The sequence below is a fragment of the Miniopterus schreibersii genome, assembly GCF_964146895.1.
Source record: "Miniopterus schreibersii genome assembly, chromosome: 14".
In the NCBI taxonomy this organism is placed as follows: Eukaryota; Metazoa; Chordata; class Mammalia; order Chiroptera; family Miniopteridae; genus Miniopterus; species Miniopterus schreibersii.
This window is the reverse complement of record NC_138114.1, coordinates 30855184-30882459: the sequence shown is the minus strand read 5'-3', so window position 1 is coordinate 30882459 and position 27276 is coordinate 30855184. Positions and strand designations below refer to the sequence as shown.

Here is a 27276-nt window from a genome sequence, read left to right as displayed (position 1 = left end):
AATCTTACTCGTGAATTTTGATCAACAATAATTCACAGACTAAAAAAAATTTATTGCATAAATGGGTAGATTAGATATGGATTATATGTTCTTTGTGAGAAAAATTACTATTAAAAAGGTGAAAGAGACAGCACATTGTTAGAACATTAACTTGAACCCAAAAGAAAACAATCAGCAATGTGATAGCTGTTCTCTTTCTAATGAATTCATTCCTGGATCTTGACATAAAGCTTTCTATGACTTTTATCTCCCTACTCCCTCATTTAAAATCTGATTTGAAGTGAACTCATAAGAAAACAAAACTTAAGAATTCAAAGTCTTAAAGATCTCAAAACTGAATTCAGAATTTTAATATTACTCAATTGTTCCCTATATTGGTCATTATAAAAAATCTTAACTGCATTCTTTTTTAAATATATCTTTATTGATTTCAGAGAGAGGAAAGGAGAGGGAGAGAGAGAGATAGAAACATCAATGATGAGAGAGTCATTGATCGAGCCCGCAACCCGGCCACGTGCCCTGACTGGGAATCGAACCCTGATCGCCTGGATCCAGGTCGACGCTCAACCGCTGAGCCACGCCCGGCTGGGTTTAACTGCATTCTTATTGCCTTTAGATTTAACAATTATTTGTATTTTTAAAGACTTCAATAAAAAGGAGCTAAGGGTTTAATATGCCAGATGGAAATGTTTGCAAGTTGATACACTTATTGAAAGTTCTAAAATCTGTGTGCAAATGTGGGCAGAGTTTTGTCACCTAAATTCTATGCAACCTATATCCTGATCCTGGCTGTAGCAGTAATTAAATGATCTTGTCAGCTTCCTCATTTTTAAAACCAGGGATTGATCTCTACTTGATTTCTTGTACTTAGAAATCTTTTTATTGTTGGAATAATGGAGTATTCATTGTGACATACAGGAGACTTGAAAATATTTCACAAGGATAGCAACCACTCCATTTTCCTATAAACTGCCTGGGAATATGGAAAATTGAGCATATATGGCAAGACACAAGTGGAGAAAATGATAGAACTACAATCTTTTGTATTTCCTCTTTTGTTATATACTTAATTGAATGTGATCTGTACACTTCCTAAGGAGCTATTTCTAGAACAGAAATATATATTTTAATGCATTTTCTTTATTAGATATTTAAATAACATCATAGTTATATCTCTGAACTACACTCCGATCTTAATACCTAGAATGACATACCATTTCCCCCAGAGCCTATAATATTTGGTATACTATCATTCTAAAATCTTGCTTCATAAACTATCATAAAAAGTATTGTTAATTATAGAAAACTAGAGTGACTCAATATCCCAAGGTATATGTAGTCCAGAAACTCCTTTGGGAATGATAAAATGGATGAAGAATTTTGATTTTAGCAGCAGTTTAGTCCTTCATTTACTCAACAAGTATTTTCTTGCTACACATTAATTCCTTGATGATGTTGGGTTTATAGATTACAAGGGCGAGGGGCAACACTGAACAAGAAATTTCAAAATGAATTTTACAAAAAGAGAGGTAAAGTGTGCTGTGGGAACTGAAAGAGGGTGGTGAATTCATCTAGTTTGAAGAGATGGATCAGTAGAGAATGACTAGGGAAAACTTCCCTAATGAATGGACATTTAGCAGAGATCTGAAGAGGGAATGGATTATTTGTAGTTCTTCAAGCAAGATAGAGTGTCCAAAGAAGACTAGTACAGTTGTAGTCCAAATCCAAAAAGGAAAGTGAAACATGAGGCAGACCAGAACTTGAGTGGGTTTGAAAACCAATGTCAAGATGTTGGTCTTATTTAAGGGAAGTTATTTAAGAATTTTAAGAAGGGATGGAGCAGAAATAAAAAATATATATATAATTAGACTTTTAATTTAAACTATTTAATTTTGAAACAGTTTAAGACTCACAAGAACTTGCAAAAATGGTCTAGAGGGTGTTCATGTACCTTTCACCCAGTTTCCCCTAATGACAATAGATTATAGGACCCTAGTGTAATGTGGAAACCAGAAAATTTATGTTGATACAATGTTATTAACTCAGGTGTAGAACTTATTTGGATTTCACAGTTTCCATAAGCTGATTTGTATGTGTGTGTGTGTGTATGTGTATGTTTTCTTATAATGTGTAGAAAGGACTGGAAGGGATTAAGTATGGATACAGGGGAACAATTTGGAGATTAAGAAATCTCTGAATCAACTTCAAAGTGAGCTGATAGATGAAGGTATCTTAAACCAGAAGTGGCATGGAGGTGACTAGAAGTGGGTAGATTCAAGAAAAAATTAAGAGGTAGAAAGGATCAATGGGTCTTGGTGACTGGTTTTGAGTTGTGAGGGAGGGAATGCGGTCAAAGATGACCTCAAGGCTTCTATTTTGAGTACCTGGGAAGGTGGTGATGCTACTGGTTAAGGTTCAGAAGCAGATTTGTTCAGAAGGAAGATGCATACAGTGTGACCATGGTGAGTCGGAGGTGCCTGTGTAGGCAAGAAGCCTTTCAGCTGGAGCTCTAGATACTGATTTAAGCATTGTCAGTGTGTAGATAGTAGTTTTAGCAAGATTATCTAAGAAGAGTATGTCACATTAAAAGAAAAAAAGGCTTATAGTGGAGCCCCAGGAACTGTTAATGTTGACTGGGTTGACAAGGGGAAGTGCTGGTAAGGAGACTGTGAGGAAATAATAGAGTCAAGGTCTGGAGGAAAGAGGGAGAGGGGACTGGGGAGGTGGAGGAATGGGAAGGGAGAGGGGCAGAGGAGGGGATGGAAGGGGCAAAGAAGGGAGAGACGGGAAAGTTAGTAGATTGATATTATATAAGCAAAGAGAGTGCTTCAGAGAGTAAATATTCCGGTAGCCTGTCTCTTTGCTCTGATTCCACGTGGAGTCGTAACTGAGAAGTTGCCTGTGGTTCTCTGTGTGCGCCACTCTTTTATTTTTATTTTATTTTTAAAATTTAGTATTTACAGTTTTGCAAACTCAACTTCAAGATAAAGTGTGATATTTTCCGCCACATTGTTTATGTCTTCCAAAATGTTATTTTGGATTGATAGTACTTAAATATGCCATATTTTATTGATCCATTTTTCCTTACAGTGACCAGGGACTTTAAAAATAGGGAGAAAAATGGACAAACTATGCATAGAAGTTTAGGTTTAACAAAATCCAAAATATTTTTACATGTAAACATGTAATTAAAATAGATTTTACATGCTACAACATGTAACTGATAGTACCTATATCTGACAGCTGGATCATACCCCAGGCCAACTGAAATTACCTTTTGGGGTTGGGTCCTAAGTATACTTGAAAAGTCTTCCCAATTGACTCTGATGCCCAGTGTGAGTAGTAAATGATTTGAACATAGAAATACTCTGATCATTGTGAGAAGTTTCTATATAGTGACTTAGAGAAAGATACAACCTAACAGAAACCTTATTGATCCCCCTATAAGGCCAGGCATGCTAAAGAAGTTTTTCTGAAAGAAAAGTAGCAGCAGGTAAAGAAATAGAAGACAAGAAATGTGCAGTTTATCCACTGAGTTGGGAAGTGATCCTCTCGAATCCCAAAGGGGACTCAAAGTTGGAGGTAGTGGGGCAAATGTTTGATTTATGGATTTATGCTGTGACAAGCTGAGGGAGGTGTTCAGAAAACCAGCTGAAATAACATCTAAGGCCATTTGATATTAGATGGGGAGCAAAGGTGATACCAGTTCAACTAAGAGATAACTGAAGGCTGAGCTAAGGCTTTAGTTGAAGAAATGCTGCAAGAAACGGTTGGTGATTAAATGTAGTAAGAAGAAATGCATTTAGATTTTGCTGGAAGCATGATGGGGGACCATAATAAGTTGAAAATTTCTTTGGGGACATTCACTAAGAGAGAAGGTAGCATATTGTTGGTTTCTATAATGTACTATGGAAAATGATTGTGGGTGTATCAGGGAGAGGACAAGAAAACTATATGCTGAATTTAGTATAAGTTAGCAATGGAGCATCTGGTTCCACTAAGTTAGGCAGAATGTCAAGTGGGTATGTACTGAGTACAGATAAACAGGTAGCTTAGCATGTCATTATTTCCAAAACAGTGATTAAAATTAAAATTATAATGAAAAGTATGTACTTTCTGCGGTTACTCCCTACCATATTTTCAAAAGAATTTAAGGTAGCTAAGAAGCTGAGTTTAATGGCTAAAATTATTCATGAATGGCCCTGGCCGGTTTGGCTCAGTGGTTAGAGCGTCGGCCCGTGGACTGAAGGGTCCCAGGTTCGATTCCGGCCAAGGGCAGGCATGATCCTCGGTTGCAGGCTCGATTCCCGGCCTTGGTCAGGGTGTGTGCTGGAGGCAGCCAATCAGTGTGTCTCTCTCACATCAATGTTTCCCTCTCCTCTCTCTCTCTTTCCCTTCCACTCTCCCTCTGAAAAAGCAATGGAAAAAATATCCTTGGGTGAGGATTGAAACAAAGATAAAAAAAAATAAATTATCCATGAATTTTGTAAAGACTAAATATAATAAACAAGATACTAACTTCAAGAGTCAAAAGTGAAATGAGGTATTCATTTTATTAACTATGAGCAAAGCTTTGCCTCACTGACATGTAGAACTTCACAGTACTATATTTGGTACAGAAATCTTAATGGTCCTCATGGTGCAGTCATTTCTCTGAATGGTGTCATTGACAATACGCTTCTCAGCTTAGGAAGTAAGTGGAGGGGAGGGTAATGAGGCTTACACGATGCTGAGTGAGTGAGTCAACGTGTGATTAATATTGAGTCACTTTCATGTTCTCTGTTGCCTGCCTTTTTTGCTTAATGGTTTTTTATCTGCAGTAACTTGGTATGAGAATAAAATCTGTTAAACAAGTTTCTTGTATTGATTATCCTGTCAGGTTGCTAACAAGTATATTTCCTCCACACTAAGGAATCCTTTTCACTCCAGAGATGTCAGTCTGATTTTGATTTAATTCATGCCAATTGCCATTTTGCTCAGATAAATGAGGAATCCAGGCTCTTAAGATATTCATAAATTTTAAAAATAGATAATGTAAACTTCTTTGCATGTAACCTTACCACAATAAGCTTTGTAGCCTTGAATATATATTTATGTGTGTGGTATATGTGTTGTGTGTGGCTTTTTAAATATAGAGGATGGCAGTAAGTCTTATTGGCTTTTTTATAAGTAATTATGTTTCCAAGCAAGTTTCAGTTGCTGTGATACCCTTATGCTTAATAGAAAATGAGCAATTTTCTATTCAAAATAGTGCTACAGTAGAGGTATTTAAAAAATTTTTAAAATATAAATTGGGGCAATGAAGAACAGAGTTTATTGTTGCAAGACTAAAGCAGAACATTCACATATAATAAATGATTGAGTCATGGTAGAGAGAAAGACCAGTGATTTAATAAAACTCATTATTTTGGAAACTATCCTCTGGTGATACTCAAAAGGAAAAGTTAGACATTCTCTTTGTGAAATGTTTCCTTCTTGTCATGTCTCTGATCTTTTCCTTCCGACTTCTGGTATTTTTCAATCTCCTTTGTAAGCTCTTCTCCCTGGACCCACCCCCCGGTTGGTTTGGTCCCCTGTAGCTCCTCTGAGACTAAGCCATCTCAGTAAACAGCACCAGTGTCTGCTCAGTTGCTTAAACTGGAAACCTACAACTCCTCCCTTTCTCTCATGCCCACATTTAATCTAACCATAAGTCCTAGACCTTCTACTTGCAAAATATACTTTCAGTTTACTGATACTTTTGCCCATCTCTGTTGTTACCCTCCTAATCTAGGCCCTCACATGTTTTGCTTGAAAATAGTATAGTTTCAAGCTTTCCTTCCTCTTAACTTCCACCTGCAGTTGCCCCAGTTCATTCATTGAAATCCTAGTGTGTGTTTTTTTAAACATAAATCAGACCATTTCACTATCCTTAACAACTTTCCATTTCACCAACAATCCAGTTCTTTCCCACAGCGTGCAGGCCCTGTCTAAACAAGCCCCAGCTTCTGGCTCCAAATTCACCCCAGCCATCCTTTCTCTTATCTGCTCTAGCTCACAGGGCTTCCTTCTCCAACCTTGAGCCTGAAAATATTCTTTTTTTTGTTTTTTTTTTTGCTTTAAGTGTCTTTCTCTTAGATCTCCTATGGGGTGGTTTATTTTATTCTTAAATCTTAGTCTAAATATTACATTTTCAGACAGGTCATTATTTCAGATCCCAAATAGGTCTTCACCTTTTTTCTACATTTAGTACCCATTTTGTAACCTTCCAACCATTTTCTCTATTTAATTATATTGTGTTTGTTTGTTTACATCTATGTTGTCTCTCCTCTACTACTAGAATTTTACTCTAAGGAGGCAGAGACTCTGTGTATTTCATTTATCTCTGTGCACCCAATGCCATATATGAGGCACTCAAGAAATGCATGTTGTATGAATGAACGAGTGAATATATGAATATGAATGGATAGATGAACAATATAAGGGTCGGGCTGAGCAGACTGCTGTCTACAGGCTCACCAATATACCTGGAGCAGCATGACCTTGAAGAGGGTTGTGGGGTGAAAGCTGAATGTTGCGTCAACCATTTTCCTAATTAGCATGACCAATTTGTTTCTGGAAGTTTTTATTGGTAGGAGAATGTTAAATAACATGTACAAAGCCCCTCAATTACAAATGCTCAAAAAACTTTTTCCTAGGCAGCTCTCCTTATGCCTAGACTCTACCTACAAGAAAAGGTAGAGTGTCCTCATGGGTTACCTCCCCCTCTTCCATTTCTTCTTCCCTTTCCCTTCTCCCTCATTCATTCTGGAGAGTGACAGAATTGTAGACACCACAGAATGGGCTCTGGGTAGAGTGCTTGTCCAATAGTCCCTACATCTTTAGTAGCACCTACACATCTGGGGGTGGGTCATCGCCCAACCACTCCATGAGAGAGAACCTGAAATCCTGGAGAACACTGCCCAGGAACATTCTGGAAGCACTGCCTCCTGTCTGCCCTCTGAATCCTTTTGTTCCTTCTTAGCTGCCTCAGGTTGAAGAATCAATGTCTTGGGCTCAGGTCTGCCTGAACTCCCTTTGGGTTAATTCTTTAAGCTATTTATCCCTAGACCTCAGTTTTATCCAGTGCCCTACAACCTCAGGAATCAAGTTTCTTCCCTTCTATAGCCTGCTTCTGACTTTTGGAACCTTGGCCTGGCAAAGCCCTTAAGTCCCCCCTTTGACTGGCTGGAGGCATCCAGACAGTGTTAGATTATGTAGCTGCAAATGTGTTGTTTGCAATTCAGGTGTCTTCTGCATTTATTTATTGTACTCATCTTGGCTTCATGACCTGCCTAGGCTTCTTTATGGCTTCTCTGGGTTTTTTTGTTCTTCCCTCACTGATGGGTGTGACCTTATTTCACAAAGGATACATTTTTAGAAATGATTTTTTAGATTTGTAGGTACGGCTTACTTCCATAAATACTGCACTCGTGTCAGCAGCAACTCTAAGTCACTTCTTAAATCACTTTGTGGATAATTATGGTCGTGTTGTGAACCCATGAATCACGATGGCTTGTATTTACCTGCAGTGGCTGAATTTGAACCTGGAGTTGTTGTGTTGGAAATATAATAAATATTAACTATTTGCCACTGAAAGGGACAAATCTTTAAGGGACAGAAGGGTACAAGTAGATAAATAGATAGTGGATTCAAGTTATAAAATCACATTCACATTTATCTTCCTCATTTCCTTCCTCCCTCTTTTTTCTACCCTCTCTTTCCTTTTTAGTAGAAATTTAAGGTGGCTAACTCATTAGATTATAATGCATGTGCCATCATACTAACATGTTTTGTTACGTTTATAAATCATACATATTAGATTTCTACTGTAATCATATAGAAAGCACTTAATGTTTAGTATCTTATATCCAGGCTTTGAACTATATCTGTATTCTAGGTAATTAATTATATTAATTACAAAATTAATGTAATTTTGACTTTTTCTTGGAATATTGTATTTTTAGCCTGTAAGCATCATGAGGACTTTCTTTTTGTTTTGAGCTCTAATACTTATGTCCACCCAAATTGGTAGTAAATGTTGGCACACTCTGTTCCCCTCGGCATCTGTATATCGAGTCCGTCTGAGGCAGGGTCTGCGGGAGGGGAGAGAGGGAAGGAGTGCCTGCTCAAGACAAGGCAGAGAGAGAGAATGTGAACACATCAGAATCCAGATAAGTTAAATTTTATTCCTGAATTTGAGAGTTGTTTCTGTATTAGAGGTTATCTTTCTGTGAAAGCCACAAAACATGCTCATAGTTCTATAATGTGGAGAGTGAATTTGATCAGAAAGGGAATCTCTCTGAATGAACCACCATAGAATTTTTTAAACCGTAGAATTATTTTCCAGTGGCCAAAGCTCCCTGCTGATAATGGTGTGATGGATTTGTTCAGTCTTTGTCAAGAGAGTTTGAACATTAAAATGGTTGAAGATGAGACACACACACACACACACACACACACACACACACAGAATATGAATGTGTGTGAAATGAAGGAGGGTCTGAAAAGCGTTTATTTCGGGCCACTAGTCAGTAGACCTAAGTTCTGCTTTAATCTCTAACACAGACTTGGCAGGCATCTAACTCCTTTGTGCCTTTGATTTCTTATCTGTCAAATAGAGATAATAGTAACATCTGCTCTACCTACTGCACACGTCTGTGGCGATAGTGGAATGAAACAGATGTGATTTGTTTTGAAAGCAGGAAATGCTCTCTGCAGATAAAAGGTCATATTTTCGAAGCTTAGCATTCTCACTTTTGCAGAATTAGAGATAGGTGAAGAGGACATGCACTTTTGGATTTTATAATTGGGATACTACATTCAAGTTATCAATACAATTTAGTATTGTGAGCTAAGAAGTCAAATAGTTTAGGAGAGTGTGACTTAGAAGTTAAATGGATTTATCTTTAAATCTTGTTTCTGTCTGTCTCACAACATTGGACAGGTTACGTAACTGCTCTGAGCCTCAGTTCCACCTTGGCAAGCTTAGCAAGTCATTGTGAGACTTAAAGGAGGTAAAGCTCTTCATTGGAGAGTATGGTGTAACCACTTAATCAATATTAGTAGTAGTCACATATTACCACTACTGTCATGTTTGTCACTCTTGATTAATTTTTCACTTTGATTAAGAAGCCTCGAAACCACAAAGCTTTTACAACTAGGAGCATGATTATTTGGATTTTAAGTTTTAATTATTTTAAAATTTTCTTAATGTATATGGCAGACACAAAGTATCTAATGTATTAAAGCCTAATGCAAACCAAGCTGATCTGCCTCCTCATACCTGCACATCACTGTAACAAGGCTAAATTTGGCTCTAATTTTCTGGAAGCATCGCTAGAGGGAGTAATGAATGACCCAACTCACAATTTCCCGCTGAATGAAAGTATAAATGTTTTGGAGGTGAGGGGTTGGTAAAAACATGTTATTTTCCTGATGCTGAATTCAAACAAATGTAACGTAATTTAAAATGTAAGTTCATTTGGCCCTGGCCTAGTGGTTCCTTTGGCTGAAGCATTGTCGTATAAACCAAAACAGTTGTGGGTTCAATTCCTGGTCAGGGCACATACCTAGGTTGTGGGTTCTATCCCTGGTTGAGGTGTGTCCATCATTACTCTCCCTCTCTCTTATTCTCTCTCCCCACCCCCTCTCTAAAATTGATAAACATATTCTTGGGTGGGTATTAAAAAAAAGTAAGTTAATTTGTCCCAGAGATTAAATATGAGAAGCGTTTGAACAATAGGGTTTTTTCTAAAATGATTCTTTGATGATCAAGTTTAAAATCAAGCCATTACAATAATTGAAATGACAATGCATAACAGATGGTGATGAAACACACTGGGTATCAAAGGACTTCAGGAAACATAATGGCACTCAGTCTGTGCCCTGTAGGCAGGGTCACCCTGGGGGGTGAGGAACTTAATGGATGCTCATAGTAGGATCATGTTGACCTTGCTGGAAACAGATGAATTCTAGAACTCAATTGTTTGTGTGTTTTAAAAGATACATAATATTGCTTCAAAATGTTGTATTGCAATATGAAAATGTTTTCTTCCCAACCATTGCTCTGTTTTGCAGCTTAAATATCTAAACTTTGAAAATTGAGTTAATTCATAATTTATCAGGTCACATGGTTCTTATATTCTCTAATGTAATGTGTACAGTCTTATTCATTTTCGTGGAAAATGCTGTATGGTATTTCTCTGAAACCCACAGTTCTACTTTAAAAAAATATTTTTATTGATTTTTAGAGAGAGAGGAAGGGAGAATGAGACAGAGAAACATCAATGTGAGAGCAAAACATCGATTGGTTGCCTCCCACACATACCATGACTGGGAATCAACCTGTAACCCTGGTATGTGCCCTGACCAGAAATTCAACATTTTGGGGCACAGGCCGACACCCAACAAACTGAACCACACTGGCCAAGGCCCTGCAGTTCTACTTCTATGATAAAAAGGACAAGAGTTTGACCTGGGCACTGTGGGAGACTGCCCTATTTTAAGTTAGGCTCACTAGTGTGGAGTGGATGTCAAATGTGTTCCTGGAGCGCTGACTGATTTGGAGAGTTGAATGGGTGGCTTTAATACTGACTTTTTGGATGCTGATGAACACCTACAAAGAACAATAATTTTCTCTTCCTTTAATTAGTACAAGTCTGCTCCACCTGTTAACATCTAACCAGTGATTTTGAGAGCAATTAGCATGGTTCCTAGTCAATAAGAGAAAAGTGAAAGTAACAGTTAAAAAGGAGCAGGCTTAAGGGATATTTGAGCAAGCAAATATTTTATGGGTTAACACCGCCTACTTGTCCCAATCATTGATTTTCTTTGGAGTTATATTATCTAAATTTCATTCAGATACTTACTTATTACAGAAAAAGGAAGGGAAATGGCAACTGGAAATTATTTGTGATGCATGTAATAGACAAAAGATTAATATCATTGGTCACCTGAGAACTATTGTCTGTTTTGCCCCAGGGATGACCATGTTTTGTGTCAAATACTGATTATAGACCTGAATGCTACGAATAGTTTTGCATTCTTCATGACCGTTTCATTTATTTTTGTTGAATCCATCGGAGTGGCACTGGTTAATAAGATTATGTAGGTTTCCAGTGTAAAATTCTGTGATACGTGACATATTGTGTTGTGTGCCCACCACCCAGTCAAATCATCTTTCATCACCATATATTTGACTCCCTCGATCCTTCACGCCCCCCTACTCCCCTTCCCTCTAGTAACCCCATACTGTCGTCTGTGTCTGTGTTTGTTTGTGTTTCTTATTTGTTCATTTGTTGCTTTCAGTTTTATATCCCACATATGAGTGGAATCATAAGGTTATTAACTTTTTCTGACTTATTTCGCTTAGCATGATGTTCTCAAGGTCCATCCATGTTGTCGCACATGGTGGTGTTTCATCTTTGCTTGTGGCTGAGTAATAGTCCATGGTATATATGTACCACCTCCTCTTTATCCAGTCATCTACTGAAGAACGCTTCAGTTGTTTCCACATCTTGGCCACTGTGAATAATGCTGCAGTGAACATAGGGGTGCATATATCTTTGGGAATAAATGTTTTTAATTTTTTTGGGTAGATACCCAGGAGAGGGATTGCTGGGTCATATGGTGCCTCTATTCTTTGACACCTGTCCTTCTCAAGCTCTTCCAAAAAAATTGAAGAAGTGGCAATACTTGCTAACCCATTTTCTAAGGGTACGATTACCCTGATACCAACACCTGGGAAAAATAACACAAGAAAAGACAACTACAGACCAAATCTTATATGAATACAGATAAAAAAAATCCTGAATAAGATACTGGTAAATTGAATACAATAGATAAAAAAATAATACATCATGCCCAGCCTGTGTGGCTTAGTTGGCTGGGTGTGGTCCCATGCACCAAGAGGTCACCATTTGATTCCCGGTTAGGCCGCATGCCTGGGTTGCAGGCTCGACCCCCAGTAGGGGCATGCAGGAGATAGCCTACTGATGTTTCTGTCTCTCTCTCCCTCTCCCTTCCTATCTCTCTAAAAAAAATCAATAAAATCATATTTAAAAATAATAATATTACATCATGATCAAGAGTGGTTTCCTACTCTTTTTTGCTATAAGAATAGGATAGTTATAGCAGAGTTGTTCAAATAGTCTGAAGCTTGTTAAAAACTGATTTTCAGTTTTGAGCAAGTATCTAAATTAGCCATTTGTGGAATTAAATTTTATCTTTAAAAAAATGTGGCCTAACTGATATTTCTTAACTCTCAGCCAGCTTATAGCTACTGACAGTTCATTCAGGAAAGCTGTTAGGCAAGAAATAGAACCCACTGTTTGGGCAGAATCTTAATAGCTGAGGCCGTGACAGGACTACTCCAAGAGTTTTCCTTGCTTGTAGGTTATTAATTAAATATTTCACAGTAGATAGGTGGAGTTATCCTGCTGCAATGAGTCCTGGAATTAGAAAATCTTAAGGGTTCTTGCAATCACTTTATCTGAGTAAAAGAGCTATGACCTGTCTGTCAATGGGGGGTTGGACTTCTGAGATGCCAACTTAAGAGACAATACTGTAGGTCAAGGTGACCTTGAAACTACAAGTACAACTCTCCTGACATTTGAACCTAAAAGTGACCATTGAGATCTAAAGAGATTTAGTGAGTTTTTTCAATCAAAGAGTTGATTAAAGAAGTTTTCTACACTTTGAAATTACTTTAGCTAGTTGCCATTATTAGTAATAATTGAATAGCTTTGACTTTTTACAGTGCTTGGAAGTCTTTGTCAAATGAAGGGATCAGATATTAATTTTCACATTTCTGGGCATGGCTATTGGGAGTCTATTTACTGTTGCCTGGCATGTGTTCAGGGGGAAACTAATATAAAGAGAGGCTGTGAGTGGAGAGTAACTTTTCAGCCTCTGGAGATAGCTTGAAATTGGAGAGGAAACCTCATTATCTCCCATTATATAAAAGGTGACTGAGAGTCCAAGTAAATGTACGATTTATGAGACAGTTCTCAAGAGTTTCAGTTATAAGAATTTCTAGGTAACATGATAGTAAGTTCTGCTTTTATCCCTAATTGATGAAACGCATGACAGAAAACCTCCATGAACTAAGTAACATTTAAAAATAAATTTATATTATTTACTCTTATGTCTGATAGATTATATATAAATCACAGCTTTTCTTATAATCCGTCACTGGACTCCTAAGGCTTTAGAGTAAAATAAAATTGTTTACCACAGCCTTCTATGCCCTGTGACGCCTGGCTCCCGCCTACCTCTGTGTCTCCCTCTCCTTCTCGCCCACTCTGTGCTTCAGCCACACAGGTCTAATTTCCTTGAACAGATCAAGGGCAGTCCAACCTCTGGATCTTTGTCTTTGTCTTTCACCTAGAAAGCCCTTCTTCATGACCTTTGCACAGCTGGCTCCTACGGTTACGCAGTGCTCAGCTCAGAGAAGGCTTCTTGATTGTCCAATATGAAATAGCCTTTTCACTCTTTGAAATAAAACTAGTGCTACGTAGATACTGCTAGCCTACTACATGATAACCACAATATCAAATATCCTTTTATTAATGTTGAGAAGATGAATGAGTCTCTGGTCATTAATAGTGAATACTTCTGGCTCCCTTGTGAGAGCAGTAGGTGCGTATTTTCCTATACTCACCCTCGAATTGTCCATTTTTACCTAGGTTTGTGTAAAAAGACAATTTCTATCAAACAGAAATTCAGGAACTTTCTCTGCAATAAGCAAATGGAGAAATGAGCTTTCCAATTTATTTTCTTAAATTTGCGAGTTTGGAAGAACCATTTCTAATCCTGGCATTAAATTATCTGAGGATATTATACCGCCTAATGAAATTTTTAATGAAGGATAGGATTATCAGGTGGGTTGTAGCATTTATAAATTGAGGTGCACTAAATTCTCCAGATGTTAAAATAATAATTTATATCCAGCGATGTGCCATGGAGCCAACTCAGACCGGCTCATATAAGAACTGCTTGTTACATTTTCAGGAATTTTGTAGGTAGGTAGAGTTTGCATTAGTAACTTGAAATTGGATGTGGTGGGAGTATTTATACCATGGAAACTGGCAAATGCCACAAACCAGGGCTTTCTTTCTTTTCCCTGGAGAGCTAGTTTACCGGCACAACTGTTATATATAGCTAATATTTTAGAGGCTGACAATTTGATGACAAATCAATAGGGCTACCATGAAATAACCAAGTTACTTTTATGGGTGTTCAGATTTTAAAAGCCACAAATTTGGGGCACGGAAGAAAATGTTTTGTTTTTTTAAAAAAATGGATTATTTGTTCACAGAAGCAGACAAGAAGGATCAGAAATCAAGATCTTTGTATTTGCTTCTTACACCTCCTGGGTCAGGCTGCTGATTTCTTGAAAAATGTTGTTAAAATACATACTCTGGGTTAGAGCAGATAGCCACCTTCTGGAACCTGTGATAACAGCTTTCCTAGCTCCCATACTGATAACAGAGTTCAGCTGATCTCATATGGAGCATCGTATCTTAGTGACAGTGAGTGTCGTGGACTGTTTCTTTGGGGAAAGGAAAAGAGTCACAGAAGATTTAGGTGGAGGCTCTGGTTGATTATAATCTATACTGTTGGAGCAAGTGTAGACTAATGAGAGTTGACCTAACGCCCTTCAATGGCAAGGGACTTAATGGAAAATTACCCCAAGAGGTGGGGCTTTACTCACTGACAAGAACATCTCTGAGTTACTACATGGAGGCTCAAGATTTCTATCTTGTTGCAGAGATAGATTATTTGTGACAATCCAGAGGAAAACATGTTGTTGAGCAAAACTCGTATGAGGAGATAAATAAGACGTAGGTCCTGTGTTTCTCAGTTTGTTTTAAAGTGACCCAAAAGCATGTATGAAAGCCTCAAGTTTGTTTTTGCGGAGACAAATTGGTATCAAGTTGTTTTCCATTTAAAATGAGATTGGAGAAGCAAAAGCAGCCTGAAATTCCTCCCTTCTCCCTCCCCACCCCCACACTTTTGATAGGCACTTGAAAATACTGATAATTCCAAGGGGTTGTGTTAAATCTCATTGTGTCCTATTTTGACTTCTCCATACAATAGGCTAATAATACTGTTTATGAGATGGGAGAAAGTGGCTTTTCTCAATCATCTTTGGACTAAACTAATTATGTTCTTGGAAGAGAGACTTATTTCTAATCTTGCAGCATTTCTAGGGCTTATATTTTTAATGGAGTGCTATTCATATTTCCCAAAGGATGTTACCATGTAGCTAAACATGTTGGGATTCTGAGATTGGTAACATCCAGTCTGTATATTATTAGAAAGTAGGAGCCCATTGATGGCCTCATTCTCTGATCCAAACAAAATAAAGGAGCTCTTAGTAAAGAGAATATTATCAATTTGATTAAACATAAAATTGGTCCTGGTGTTTGGAAAAATATAATTCTAGAATAATAGAGTGCAGGAATCACTATGAAGGTGCTACTGGTGTTGTTGAGGTCAGGAATGGTGACGATAATTAATAAAGGAGAGCTCTTGTAAATCATAGGTGGGGACAAAGTTTTACATCTTGTGTTGAAGACTCAAGAGAATCAACTCTTTACCTCAGGAGAAATAAAGTTTTGGCAAGCCAGATTAAAAAACAACCATACAACTAAATAGCCCTATTAAACTAATGTAAAGGTTACAAACGATTTTTAAAATAAAGTCTAATCTGAAGTCCTTAACCACTGGCCATCCATCACCATCTCTTTATTAGGTGAAAATTCCTGCCATTCATATTTAAATACAGGCCACAGAAAGAGACTCTATTAAAAAGAATATCTTTGAATATACAAATAACAGTCAACCAGCATTATATATCTATATATAAGTAATTATTTAAATGAGCAATAAATAGCTTTCTATTTTTCCTCATAGCATAATTATTTCATAAACTACCTTTAAAATTAAAGATTTTTCGATATAAAAAGCATCCCCATTCTAGAAAATTTGATAAAAAGAGAAAAGTAGAAAGAAAAATAATATAATTCTGTCACCAAAGGCAACTGAAACCAAATGCCAATGTCTTATTTTCTGCTGATATTATTTCAAGTAGTAATTGTATATTCTATTCCCTACCCTCCTATTACAACTGCTGCAATGAATACTACTACACACTTTGTCACCCACCATTTACTGTAAGTGACACTATATTTTCACTTGTCCTCACATACAATTCTGTCAGGTTGGTAATTCTTAAAAATGCCATTTTACAAGTGATAAAATGGAAATTCAGAAAAGTAAGATCACCTGCTCAAGGCTTAATAGGTGGCAAGGCGCAGATTGGGTCCTGGATATAGTAATAACTTCAAAGACTATTTTTTTTTACATTTCATCATACACATACTTTCTTATTCTAAAGATAATTCTGTATCCTGCATTTTTACTTTAAAAATAGTCTAAGAATTTCCCCATACCATTAACACTCTTTATAAACATAATTTTAATTACATTATAGCAGTCCAATTCTGCGAATAGTTTCCATATTGATGAATTTTCAATTGTTTTTGTTTTTTTATATATGCCTCTTTATTTCTTAAACCCAAATCATTATAAAACATGATGTGTGTAGGCCAGTCCAGCCACACTGAGGTCTAGATAAAAAGCCACCCAGAAGTGGGCAGGGCTAATGCTTCGGTCGGTTTCCCTACTGCGGGCTGTTTCCCTGGCAGCCACTTGCTAAGCAGTTGTTCACAACGACCAGCTTGGAGTCACATGCTTTCCAAGTGAAGACTTTTCATATAAAATTCCAAATGTGTTGCTTCCCCTCTCTGTTGCTAAAGTCTTTGCTTTCACCTTATCCAATTTCTCAGTTCTCTGACAGTATTCTGATTGTATCTCCTAATAAAATATTCTAAAATTTTTATTCACATTTATTATTTATGTATTTATTCATTCATTTATTTTTGTATCCTTGGAAGTCATTTTGGAGCTTATTATCCCATTGAATCAAATTATCACTATTTTTTAAGTTCTGCAAAACTTTCCTGTTAAACGCTGAATCCCAATGATAGACTAAATATTTTTCCCACTGGCTATCCATTTAATCCCATGTCTAAATCATGTTGTGTTTGAAACAGCTTGTTCCGTAGAGGTTTATCTTTCTGGTTATCTCAGTTTTAGTTGCTTGAAGAAATAAATATTCTCTACAGAAGGATGAGGTATGGATAAATAACTGCCAAGTTTCTACCAGTTGTTTCAAACAGCTGATTAGGAATCCAGTTCTTGCAATTTTTTCTTGACCACCCATACTATAACCATTATTGTGGTCGACAGACACTGGGTACAGAGTAGAGAAAAACATTTAAAAAATGATTCCTCCCTTCATGGAGCATAAAGTATAGTGGAAGGGGCACAGTATGTCCTGATGTTCTTCTATAATCTATAAATACAGTCATAGTAGTGTTCTGTAAAATGCTGTATTTTGTTAATATTCTTAAAATAAGTTGCAAACTTCAATTTAAAATGTTTGTCCAGCCAGCCTGGCATGTCTCAGTTGATCACTGACCTATGAACCAGGAGGTCACAATTGGATTTCTGGTCAGGGCACGTGCCTGGGTTGTGGGCACCATCCCTAGTAGGGGGCTTGCAGGAGGCAGCTGATGGATGACTCTCTCTCATCATTGATGTTTCTCTCTCTCCCTCTCCCTTTCTCTCTCTGAAATCAATAAAACGTATTTTTTTAAAAAAATGTTTGTCCATTGGTTTTTCCACAATCTTCGTGGCTATTCAAAAGCATTCTAAAACAAAATGGAATTGTCTGACTTGCTTGTTTGTCACATATTCATTATATGATACTTTACTTAACAAAAAATTTCTCAGTGCCTTTCCTGCAGCCATGGAATTGCTTTGTCCTCAGGCCTTTCAGAAAAGTGTTGGATTCCTAACGAGAAAATGCGGCCGCAGTGTGCTGGAACACTATGGTCTGAGGCTCCGCTCACCCTCCGAAACTCCCAAAGCACTTGTCGGATGTGCTGGTAAATCTCTCCTTTCTTGCCCTAGGTCCAAGGATCTCATAAAGGAAGCCATCCTTGACAACGACTTCATGAAGAACTTGGAGCTGTCGCAGATCCAGGAGATTGTGGATTGTATGTACCCGGTGGAGTACGGCAAGGACAGCTGCATCATCAAAGAAGGCGATGTGGGGTCACTGGTGTATGTCATGGAAGGTATGGTTGTCACTTTGCTCCTTTGAAAGTCAAATTTGCCTTTTTGTCGTATCAGCCTGCACACGGATGACATGAGACAGTTTCATTTCTCCCTTTTTTGCTGAGAAACAGTCTGAAAAGAGGTGGAACGCTACTTAGATACTAATTGTATGAAGTGCTTGTGTTTAGAATATTAATATGAGAATCTTGTATTTTTTCAGACATCAGGGAAGTATGATAATATGAAGGAAATAAATGCTATTTATTGCACTGACAAGACCATAAGCTGTCAGATCACTGAGCAGGCTCTCAGAGCTTCAAGGGAAGCTCAAGTCTGTTAGAAAGGAGTATGTTTGGTCAGATAATGAAAGTGTCTTCAACTCCACCTTTAACTTTCAGTGTATGATTATGTTTTCTGCTATGACGCTTCCCTAAAAAGAGAACGGAATGTTTTCAGTGTTTTATGTGTGTGTGATAGAGGCAGAGTATAAAGGTTGGATGGCATTTTAGCTGTCTAATTAATAAGAATGATGGCTTGTTTTCATAAATCTCACACAAACTGAGATAGAAACTGCTTTTAAAAAAACGGAGGCATGCATTTTGTAAATATGTTTTATGCTTAAGTAGATTTTCATAATGTGTATATCTAACTTGGAGTTCATAATGACATGTTTTCCTTTTGTGGGAAGAAGGAAACCTGGAATAATGACTGTTGATTTCCTTTCAGTTGAAGTCACTACAGTGACCGTAATCTTATAAACTGATGCCGATCTGACCCCAAGCTGTAATTCTAGCCAGTTCAATGTAACTTTGGCTGATCCTGTGCTAATATCCTTATGCCAGAATAATTTAAAAAAACCAAACCCTGCTGTTTAAATATTTATGTTTTAATTGGGGAAATGTTTCATTGTTTAATTAGTTTTTTAATCAACACATTCAATCTCCTCAAAATTTAGATAGCAATGTTCTTGTTATAGGCGGCTTCTTTTTCTTCTGGGAACATTAATATTTATAAAGGGTATACCGTAGCAACAATGAATGAATAGTACAGAGAGGATCTTTCACATACTTGCGTATTACCCAGGCATTCAGAAAAACACCCAAGGAGTTCACATGGAAAATCAGTCCAATTTTTCCTATATCTCTTCATTTAAAGGAAGTGTTCTTCATAAAATGCTTGTCTAACATGTGCCTTAAGTGATTTTTATTGTAGCCTGGGCAGTATCCCCAGTATTACTGCATACCTAAATGCCACCGTTTCTCATCATTTTAACAAAAGAGAATATTCATATGGTAAGACTTCACTAATTAGGATGACTGGGGAAAATCATCTGGAGGTAGTGTAAATATGTTATTATGTATTGTCAAGTAAAATGAATTGTGTGACTTTCAGATACTTAATTGCTGTCTAATAGAAGTTTCAGTTTCAAGTTTTAATCAGAATTATTTGATATTAGTTGCTTAAGGCAGCAGTATAAGTAGATTAAGTTGCTGAAGCTCTGTTTACATTTTAATGGTTTTGAAATATATAAATGACTCTTAGAAAATACTTGAATAGAATTTATTTTCTTAAACAAATGGACGCAATAGGCCTTAATTATGATGTAACATTTCTTAATATCCTTACAACTCTTGTCCTCCCCTTTTTTAAATTATAAACTTCACTCTACTATCATCCAAAACAAATTTTGATTTAGTGATTCAGAATTGGTGATGTGAATAAAACATCTTTTTTTTGGAACGGAAGCTAATATATTCCTACTAAAAAATGTCTGTTCATATCCCTTAACATAGTGGATTTGCTTAGAGATACTGGTTTTGTGTGTTTTCTAAGATCCTTCATTGTGGACGCAGATAGAGTACATTTTTTTTTCTTTTCTAAAAATGGCAAATGCCTGTTTAGTATTTTTTGACCATTGGCTGTTTTAAGTTAAACTTTTAAATAAAATCATCCTTTTTTTCCCCATGAGATGCTTGTTAATGATAATAGCTTTTATTAAGTACTTACATTTGCCAGGTACTGTTCAATCACTTTATGGGGATTAAAATATTAATCCTCATGACAACTTTAAGAGGTAGATATTATATTTGTCTACATGTTAATAGATGAAAAACTGATATGTTGATAAGTTAAATAACTTGGCCAAGATCATACACATAGTATGTTGTGGTGAAAATCTTGGCCACCTGGCTCCAGGGTTTCTGTGCCTAATGTTAACTTTCAAAGTATGCAGATTAGAAGTATTGTTGGCACATTTTTGTTGTGGAGAGCACAGTCTGAGAGCTCATAAAAGATGCACAACATTAATCCATAAGATAAAAACTGGTTTGATTATTTGCAAGAAAACAATAGAACTTGAACGGAAATAGTACAAAAATAAAATCATCTAGATGTTTCCTATAAATACCTTTCAGGCTTTTCTGCACCCTTTAAACATTGAACTGCTTACTGACCTTTCTATAGATCATCTCCCATCCATTCTCCTCCTCCGTAATTCCTTTCTTCTTATTGAGAAATGGCTGTGATTTGGCTTAATCTTGGTCCACCTCTGTGTCACTGTTTAGGACTAAACTCTGCCGTGTACTTTGAAGGCCCTATTTTTTTTCTGTCTACAGTCAATAGTATTGATTTTGTTTTTCTCACAGGTTTAAAAAAAAATTTTTTTTTAAAGAAGGAACAATTCTTTCAGCTCATCACACAATGATTATTTTGATAGCACTTTTGTACACTAAGTGATCTGTGATTATTTACATCAACTCTTATGGACTAGACTCATGTTTCTGGTTTCACTTTTGTCTTCTGAAAACTGGTCATCTGCCTCTTTTTCTAGTGAGTTGGTTTATACCAGGTCTGCCTATTAGGCTCATGCCTGCCACTATTTCTTCTTCAACTTGGACATGAATCATGCTAGCACCATCGACAGTAAACTTACACAAATTCATACTGCAAATTCTATTTCTCCAGCCCCCTAAAACACCTTACTGTCTTTATATAATTAAATAATGTACTGAACAAAGGCTGATTCAAAGAGGGATTTTTATATAAAACTGAACATTAATGATGAGCCTCAGTCAGTTGGCATTCAAAACACTACCTGAGAGCAAGAAGGGATGGAATGCATTTTCATATAAATTAGTTCTCTCAGTAAATTTAACATGAGAAACAGACCGTTTTATTCTCCCAAGTCAGGTGTTGCCTTTTGACCTTATGAGTTTTTCATGTTAACCTGAGAGCTATCTTCAGAATAGTTGAAATACCAGTGCACTTAAAGTTCTTTTTGCAGTTCCTTTATAGGACCAAGTTTATAAACTGATGTACTGTTCATACAAAAACAAAGCAAATATCTATTTATGAAAAACTGTCATAAACAAAGAGACTCTGGAGGTATTAAATGTGAATATTGATGTATATTTCAGTTATGGAGTTGATGGTGAAGACAGGGAACTGAGATATTTAGAGGACATGTGGGAAATCATGTTTATTTTGGGGTACCACCCTTCAAAAAAACTTTAATATACTTGAGCCAGTCTAGGAAATATAACACATATCTTAAAAAAATTGGCATCATTTCATGTAGAGATGGAAGTTTTAGGAGGAAAGGCTAACTGCTTTTAAAATGCTGAGAGACTGCCCAGCTGGGTGTGGCTCAGGGATTGAGCGTTGACCTATGAACCAGGAGGTCACAGTTCGATTCCCAGTCAGGGCACAGGCCCGGGTTGTGGGCTTGATCCCCAGAAGGGGGTGTGTAGGGGGCAGCCGATCAATGACTCTCCCATCATTGATGTTTCCATCTCTCCCTCTCCCTTCAATAAAAACAAATATAAAATAAAATGCTAGGAGATGGTCACACGAAAAGGGGATCTACATGAATCTAGATGACCACAGAAGAAATGTGTTATAAGAAAGAAGACTTTAGAGTTAATATTCTGTTAATTAATATGTTGCTAAAGCGAAATGAGCAGCCTGATGCGATGGCCTGACCCCATCTCAGGAGGCGTCTGGCAGTGACGACACACGTAGCATCTGCATGGACAACCTTTGGGTGGGTGGAGGAGGGATTCCCTGTGGTTGGCTCTTCACATACCTCTCGTCCCTTCTCCAGACTCCAAGATTCTGTTTGCGGGTCCATGAATGGATATCCTACAAGTTAATTTAGGAGGACCCAGCCTCCCAAAGGTTTCCTCTTCAGTATCTGCCCTCTGTGGAATGTGCATGTTTACTTTTCAAAGTTTTTGTGCTTTATATTGTATAAAACTAATAAGATGGCATGTATTTTTCTGCTACTTAATTTTTACTGTTCAATATTATGTTCTGAATATATCTCAGTTTATCCTTTCCTCTGTTGATTGTATTTGGATTGTTTCCAGGTATTTTGCTTCTGATCACTAATGATATTGAGCATCTTTTTATAGGTTTATGTGCTCTTTGTGTTTCTTCTGTGAAGTGTCCCTAGTATTCTTCCACTCGTTTTTCTGTTGGTTGGTTGCTTGACTTTATACATCTTGGAGCTTGATCCTTATCAATTACATATATTTCAAATATCTTCTCCCATCTATAGTTTGCATTTTGACTCCTTTTGATATATTTTGATGAACAGAAGTTATTAACCTTAATGCAAATATAGATCTTTCTTCTTTTTGGTGTGTGCTTTTGGTGTCTGGAAGAAATTCCAGAAGGCGGTATTTCTCATGCCTGTGTATGTGTGTAAGTGTATGAGTGTCCATGCATCGGTTAGGTATGTTAGGTATTACCAGTCAAGGAATATATCCACAGTTATAATCTAAAATAGAGTTGTTCTTTTCAAAGTAGGAAGCTGGAAAGGCAATACATTTTCCCCCAACATATTTTAAGAATTTTTTATAAGTTGTCCTCAGGGGACAGTAAATATGTTTTTAAATATGCTTGATAATAGCAATTTCCTTTTTCTGTGAGGGTAGATTTTATGTTTGGAAATAATCACGTCATTTAGTGACAGATTTAATGAATAGAAGTAGGTGGTTAGGCTAAGTAATACTTTTTTGGCTAACATATATAAGGATGTATGTGTATGTACCATAATAAAGTAATGGTATTTGTTGTACAATTCAAGAAAAATTAACGAGATGAATTGGTTAAGAACATCATTATTGAAAAACTGACATATTTTGAAAGGTAGTGTTTTTTAAGACTCATCAGGCTATTTAAGTCCTTGTTTGATTTTGCAAAATACAGCCTTATCATATTGGTTCTACTAATATGTAGTTCTCCATTTTATTTCTAAATTATTAATATTGGAACTGAATGTACTACGTTGAGAAGGTGAATGGTGTGGCTTTCTTACTTTTGAAGACTCCTGAAAGCTAAAATAATTACAACTTGATGTGCTTTTTTTCTGAGATGATATCTGAAAATACATCAATTTTCTCAAAAAATTAATCTGATATTGGTAAAGCAGGTCATGGATTATTTTAAAAAGGTACAGGCATACATATTTTCTCTTACATAACAGTTATGGATTTTATTTAGATGCGGATTCGTTTTGCTATAATATCAATTTCTCTATTTTTCGATTTTGAGAGAATGCCAAATTTATGTTTAAAATACATTTTTGGTGAAAGTTAAAAATAAATCATCATAGCTGAAGAATGAAAAGAAAACTTGAATTAGTTCATTTTTGGCAACAGTGTAATAACACATTGATTTCTTGCTAATCAGGTGAAATTTGCTTCAGCCATTATTACATGGATCTGTTGAGTAGTTTGCATGCTGCACATTAAACAGGATTCTAAATTGTGGGTTCATTTTAAAAACACATAAGTGTAATTCTTCAGGGTTTTTAACAAGATTTTCAATGATTTTTGTGGATGGCTGGATAGACTAATGCTTTTAATATCCAGCCCTCTAATGAAAAATCCTTGAATGGTTTGTAATCATTTTGGCACACTTTCAGAGGCAGGGCAGATTGGAGCTACTTCCCGGCACAGTGAAGCTGCGTGGTGTGTCTACCATGGCAACAGCTCCCCCCCCCCCCCACCAGAGAACATCAGAATAGATCTCTGAAGTCCTTGTTGGAATTCTCCCATGACTCTGCATTTGAGAAATGCAGGTTGTAATTGCACATACTATATCTGAATTTAACGACTGTAGATTTGGAAGGCTGCAGTCTGAGTCTGATCTTTATACTTAGGCCCCTGTGTAAACTCCTTTCTGATGAAAAAAAATATTTGTACTAAAGCTCCTTAAGTAGTACACAGAGATTCTGAGTTACGGTAGATGACTTAAGAGGTCTTAAAACCAATTCCTGAGAATTCATATTTCATGTCTATTAAAATATCAAGGGCATGTTATTAAGTACATTTACATTGATGATTTATTTAGTGACATTTTTCCTGCTTAATTTGCCCAACTTTACTGAAGTGAATTGCTTTCTGTATATCACAATATATATTCACTTTTATGGCTAGAACATAGTGCAGTGTTATGTTTTATATTTGGGTCATGTTTACTGAGCATCATTTTACACTACTGTACTATTACATTAAATTTCATAATGTTTTTGAGTATTTAATACTTTCAGTAATAATCCTAATATGCTTTTATGCTGTCCCTGATGGTTTATTCAATGTTGGTACATGCCCTCAAATTAAAACCATTTTTTAAAGATTTATAATAATTTGCTTCAATATTTTCAGTGCAAAGATTTTTATTGACACCCTGTTGGAAATACACACACACACACACACACACACACATTTGTACTGTGTAGCTATATATATGTGTATGAATTTACATAAAATTATTCATTCTTAGAGTTCAGATTATATTTCAGGAGATGATGGAGTGATTATAATATCATATATAGCATTCTATCAATGGTTAAATTTAAATTTACAAGAAAAGAGATTAAGATTAATAATTATAAGTATCAATGATAAGGTTCTAAAGTGAATTAAAAAATTAGTCTGCAAAGACAAGAAGCATGTTCACAGATATTTTTCTTTTGAGCACCATTTTGCATGCCATTTTCTTAAAAAAATTAAGATGTCTTGTTTGGAAAGTCTTGAAATTTCTTTTCATTTAATTCTATAAATTTAAATTTTAGGTCAAAGGTCAGAGACATGAAATAAGAAAAATGTTCTAAAGGTCAAAGGCATATGGAATAAGAAGAACGTTTAGCAGTCTTTTTCTGTTGAGAATTAGGCTACATACATACATAACAGGCTTTGCTAAACTATGTTTTTCTCTCCCTCCATATGGTATGTTTGTACAAGAGTAGAAAGGGTGTTAGAGATAAAGCAGGATGTGGATTTCACTGCTGTAGTCCATGAATAGATGACATTCTTTGTATTTCCCTTGATAATTGAGACTAGCAAAGAAAGTATTTAAGTTATTTTTGCAACACAGTGTATTTACTATAATTCATTTATTAATTTGTTTGATTATTTACTCATTCCTACAATTCAGTTCCTATAAACACCTCCTCAGTTCTGACTATGTCTTAGTGGACACTGAGGATACAGTAGTGAACAGGTCACACGCAGTCCCTTCGTGCCTAGAGCTTACATTCTGGTGACAGTGGCAGGGGAATAGGACAGAGAACATAGTGAAATATTTATGAATAAATTAGATAAAAGTGAAATGTCTATGAATAAATCAGGTAAAACGGTGATGTAAGAGAGAATCATGAAGTTGGGTCTGGCAATGGTTGGGTGGGTCAGAGAAGGCTTCTTTGAGAGGGTTACGTTTGAGATAAGACCTAAGTGACTGGACTAGCCAGATACACAGAAGTGTAGGTGGTGGCTTCCAGATGAGGACAGCAGCGGGTAGAAAAGCCCTAAGGTGGGGAAAGCTTGGCGTGTTAAAGAGACAGAAAGAAGACAAAGGCGTGAGTTAAGGTTGGAGAGGCTGGCAGGGCCAGTAAGTAGGTTATTTTTTATTCCAAGAAATTTAGATAGAATTGCAAGAATGTAGGTTGAGATGGGATATGATCTGATTTATGTTTTATAAGTATATAAGTTAATTACACTAATTATCAAAGGTTGGAAAAAATGTAAAGTTGTGGGGAAAAGGGGGATACCAGTTGGGAAGCTATTGGTGTAATCCAAGCAAAATATGGTGTTGACTTAGGCTAGGACGACAGCATGGAGACAAGGGAAAGATGGTATATTTTGGCAGTTCATAGATGATACGGGGGTCAAAGAAATAGGAGTTGGGAATGACTTTTAGGTTTTTGATTTAAATAGTTGGGTAAATGGTGGTTCCATTTTCTGAGAGGGAAAAAAGTGAGAGCAGTTCATGTTTAAGAAAGTAAATCAAGAGTTCTGTTCTGGTCATGTGAAGTTAAGATGACTATTAGACATCCCACTGGAGATGTCAAGTCAAGGACAATGTATAGACATCTCTGAAAGCTCAGTGAAGAGGTCAGAATGTGCAGGTTCTGTTAACTAAACCCAGCTTAGCAGGAAGATTGATGAATGTAGCTCTCGTAATTATAAGTTTTATATGCAGCAGACTAAATGGAAATATTTATATATTTTAACAGATTTAGTACAGTCATATTTTTAAGTTCTCCATAAAAAGTCTCTGCAGTAAACTGAAAATTTCATCCTATTTTCTGCCAACTAATATCCTTAAAGCAGTAATTTTCAAAGTGTAGTCTGGGGACCTTTTAGGTGCTCTTTGAGGTCAAAACTATTTTCATAATAACACGAGCATGTTATTTGTCTTCTGTCTTATTCTTTCATGAGTGTACAGTGGAGTTTTCTAGAAGCCACTTGATGTGTGATATAGCTGCAGATTAAATGCAGAAGCAGAGAATGCAACTGTCTTCTGTTGAGCTACACATCATTTAGATTTTCAAAAAGTGTAAAATAATGGCATGGTTTTTATTCTTTGTTTTTAAATTTAGTTAATTTTATAAAAATATATTTTTAACATGTAGTAAGTTTATTTTCAAGTGAATAAATATTTTAAAATTTTCTCAGTTTTAAGGTCAGATGGAGTAAACATCAGCCCACATAAGCATAAGCTTTCTGAGGTTTTCAATAATTTCTAATAGTGTAAAGAGGTTCTGAGACTAAAAGTTTG

The 27276-nt window shown here is 36.4% G+C and overlaps 1 protein-coding gene across 3 annotated transcripts in view; it reads left to right on the top strand.

The window, feature by feature from the left end:
- Window positions 1–27276, top strand: part of PRKG1 (protein kinase cGMP-dependent 1) — a 953315-nt gene that overhangs the window by 122979 nt on the left and 803060 nt on the right. For all 3 annotated transcript variants that reach the window (XM_081157647.1, XM_081157645.1, XM_081157646.1), the window contains exon 2: window positions 18064–18230. In XM_081157647.1, the coding sequence (XP_081013773.1) occupies window positions 18064–18230 (167 nt within the window). The remainder of the gene's footprint in view (window positions 1–18063; window positions 18231–27276) is intronic.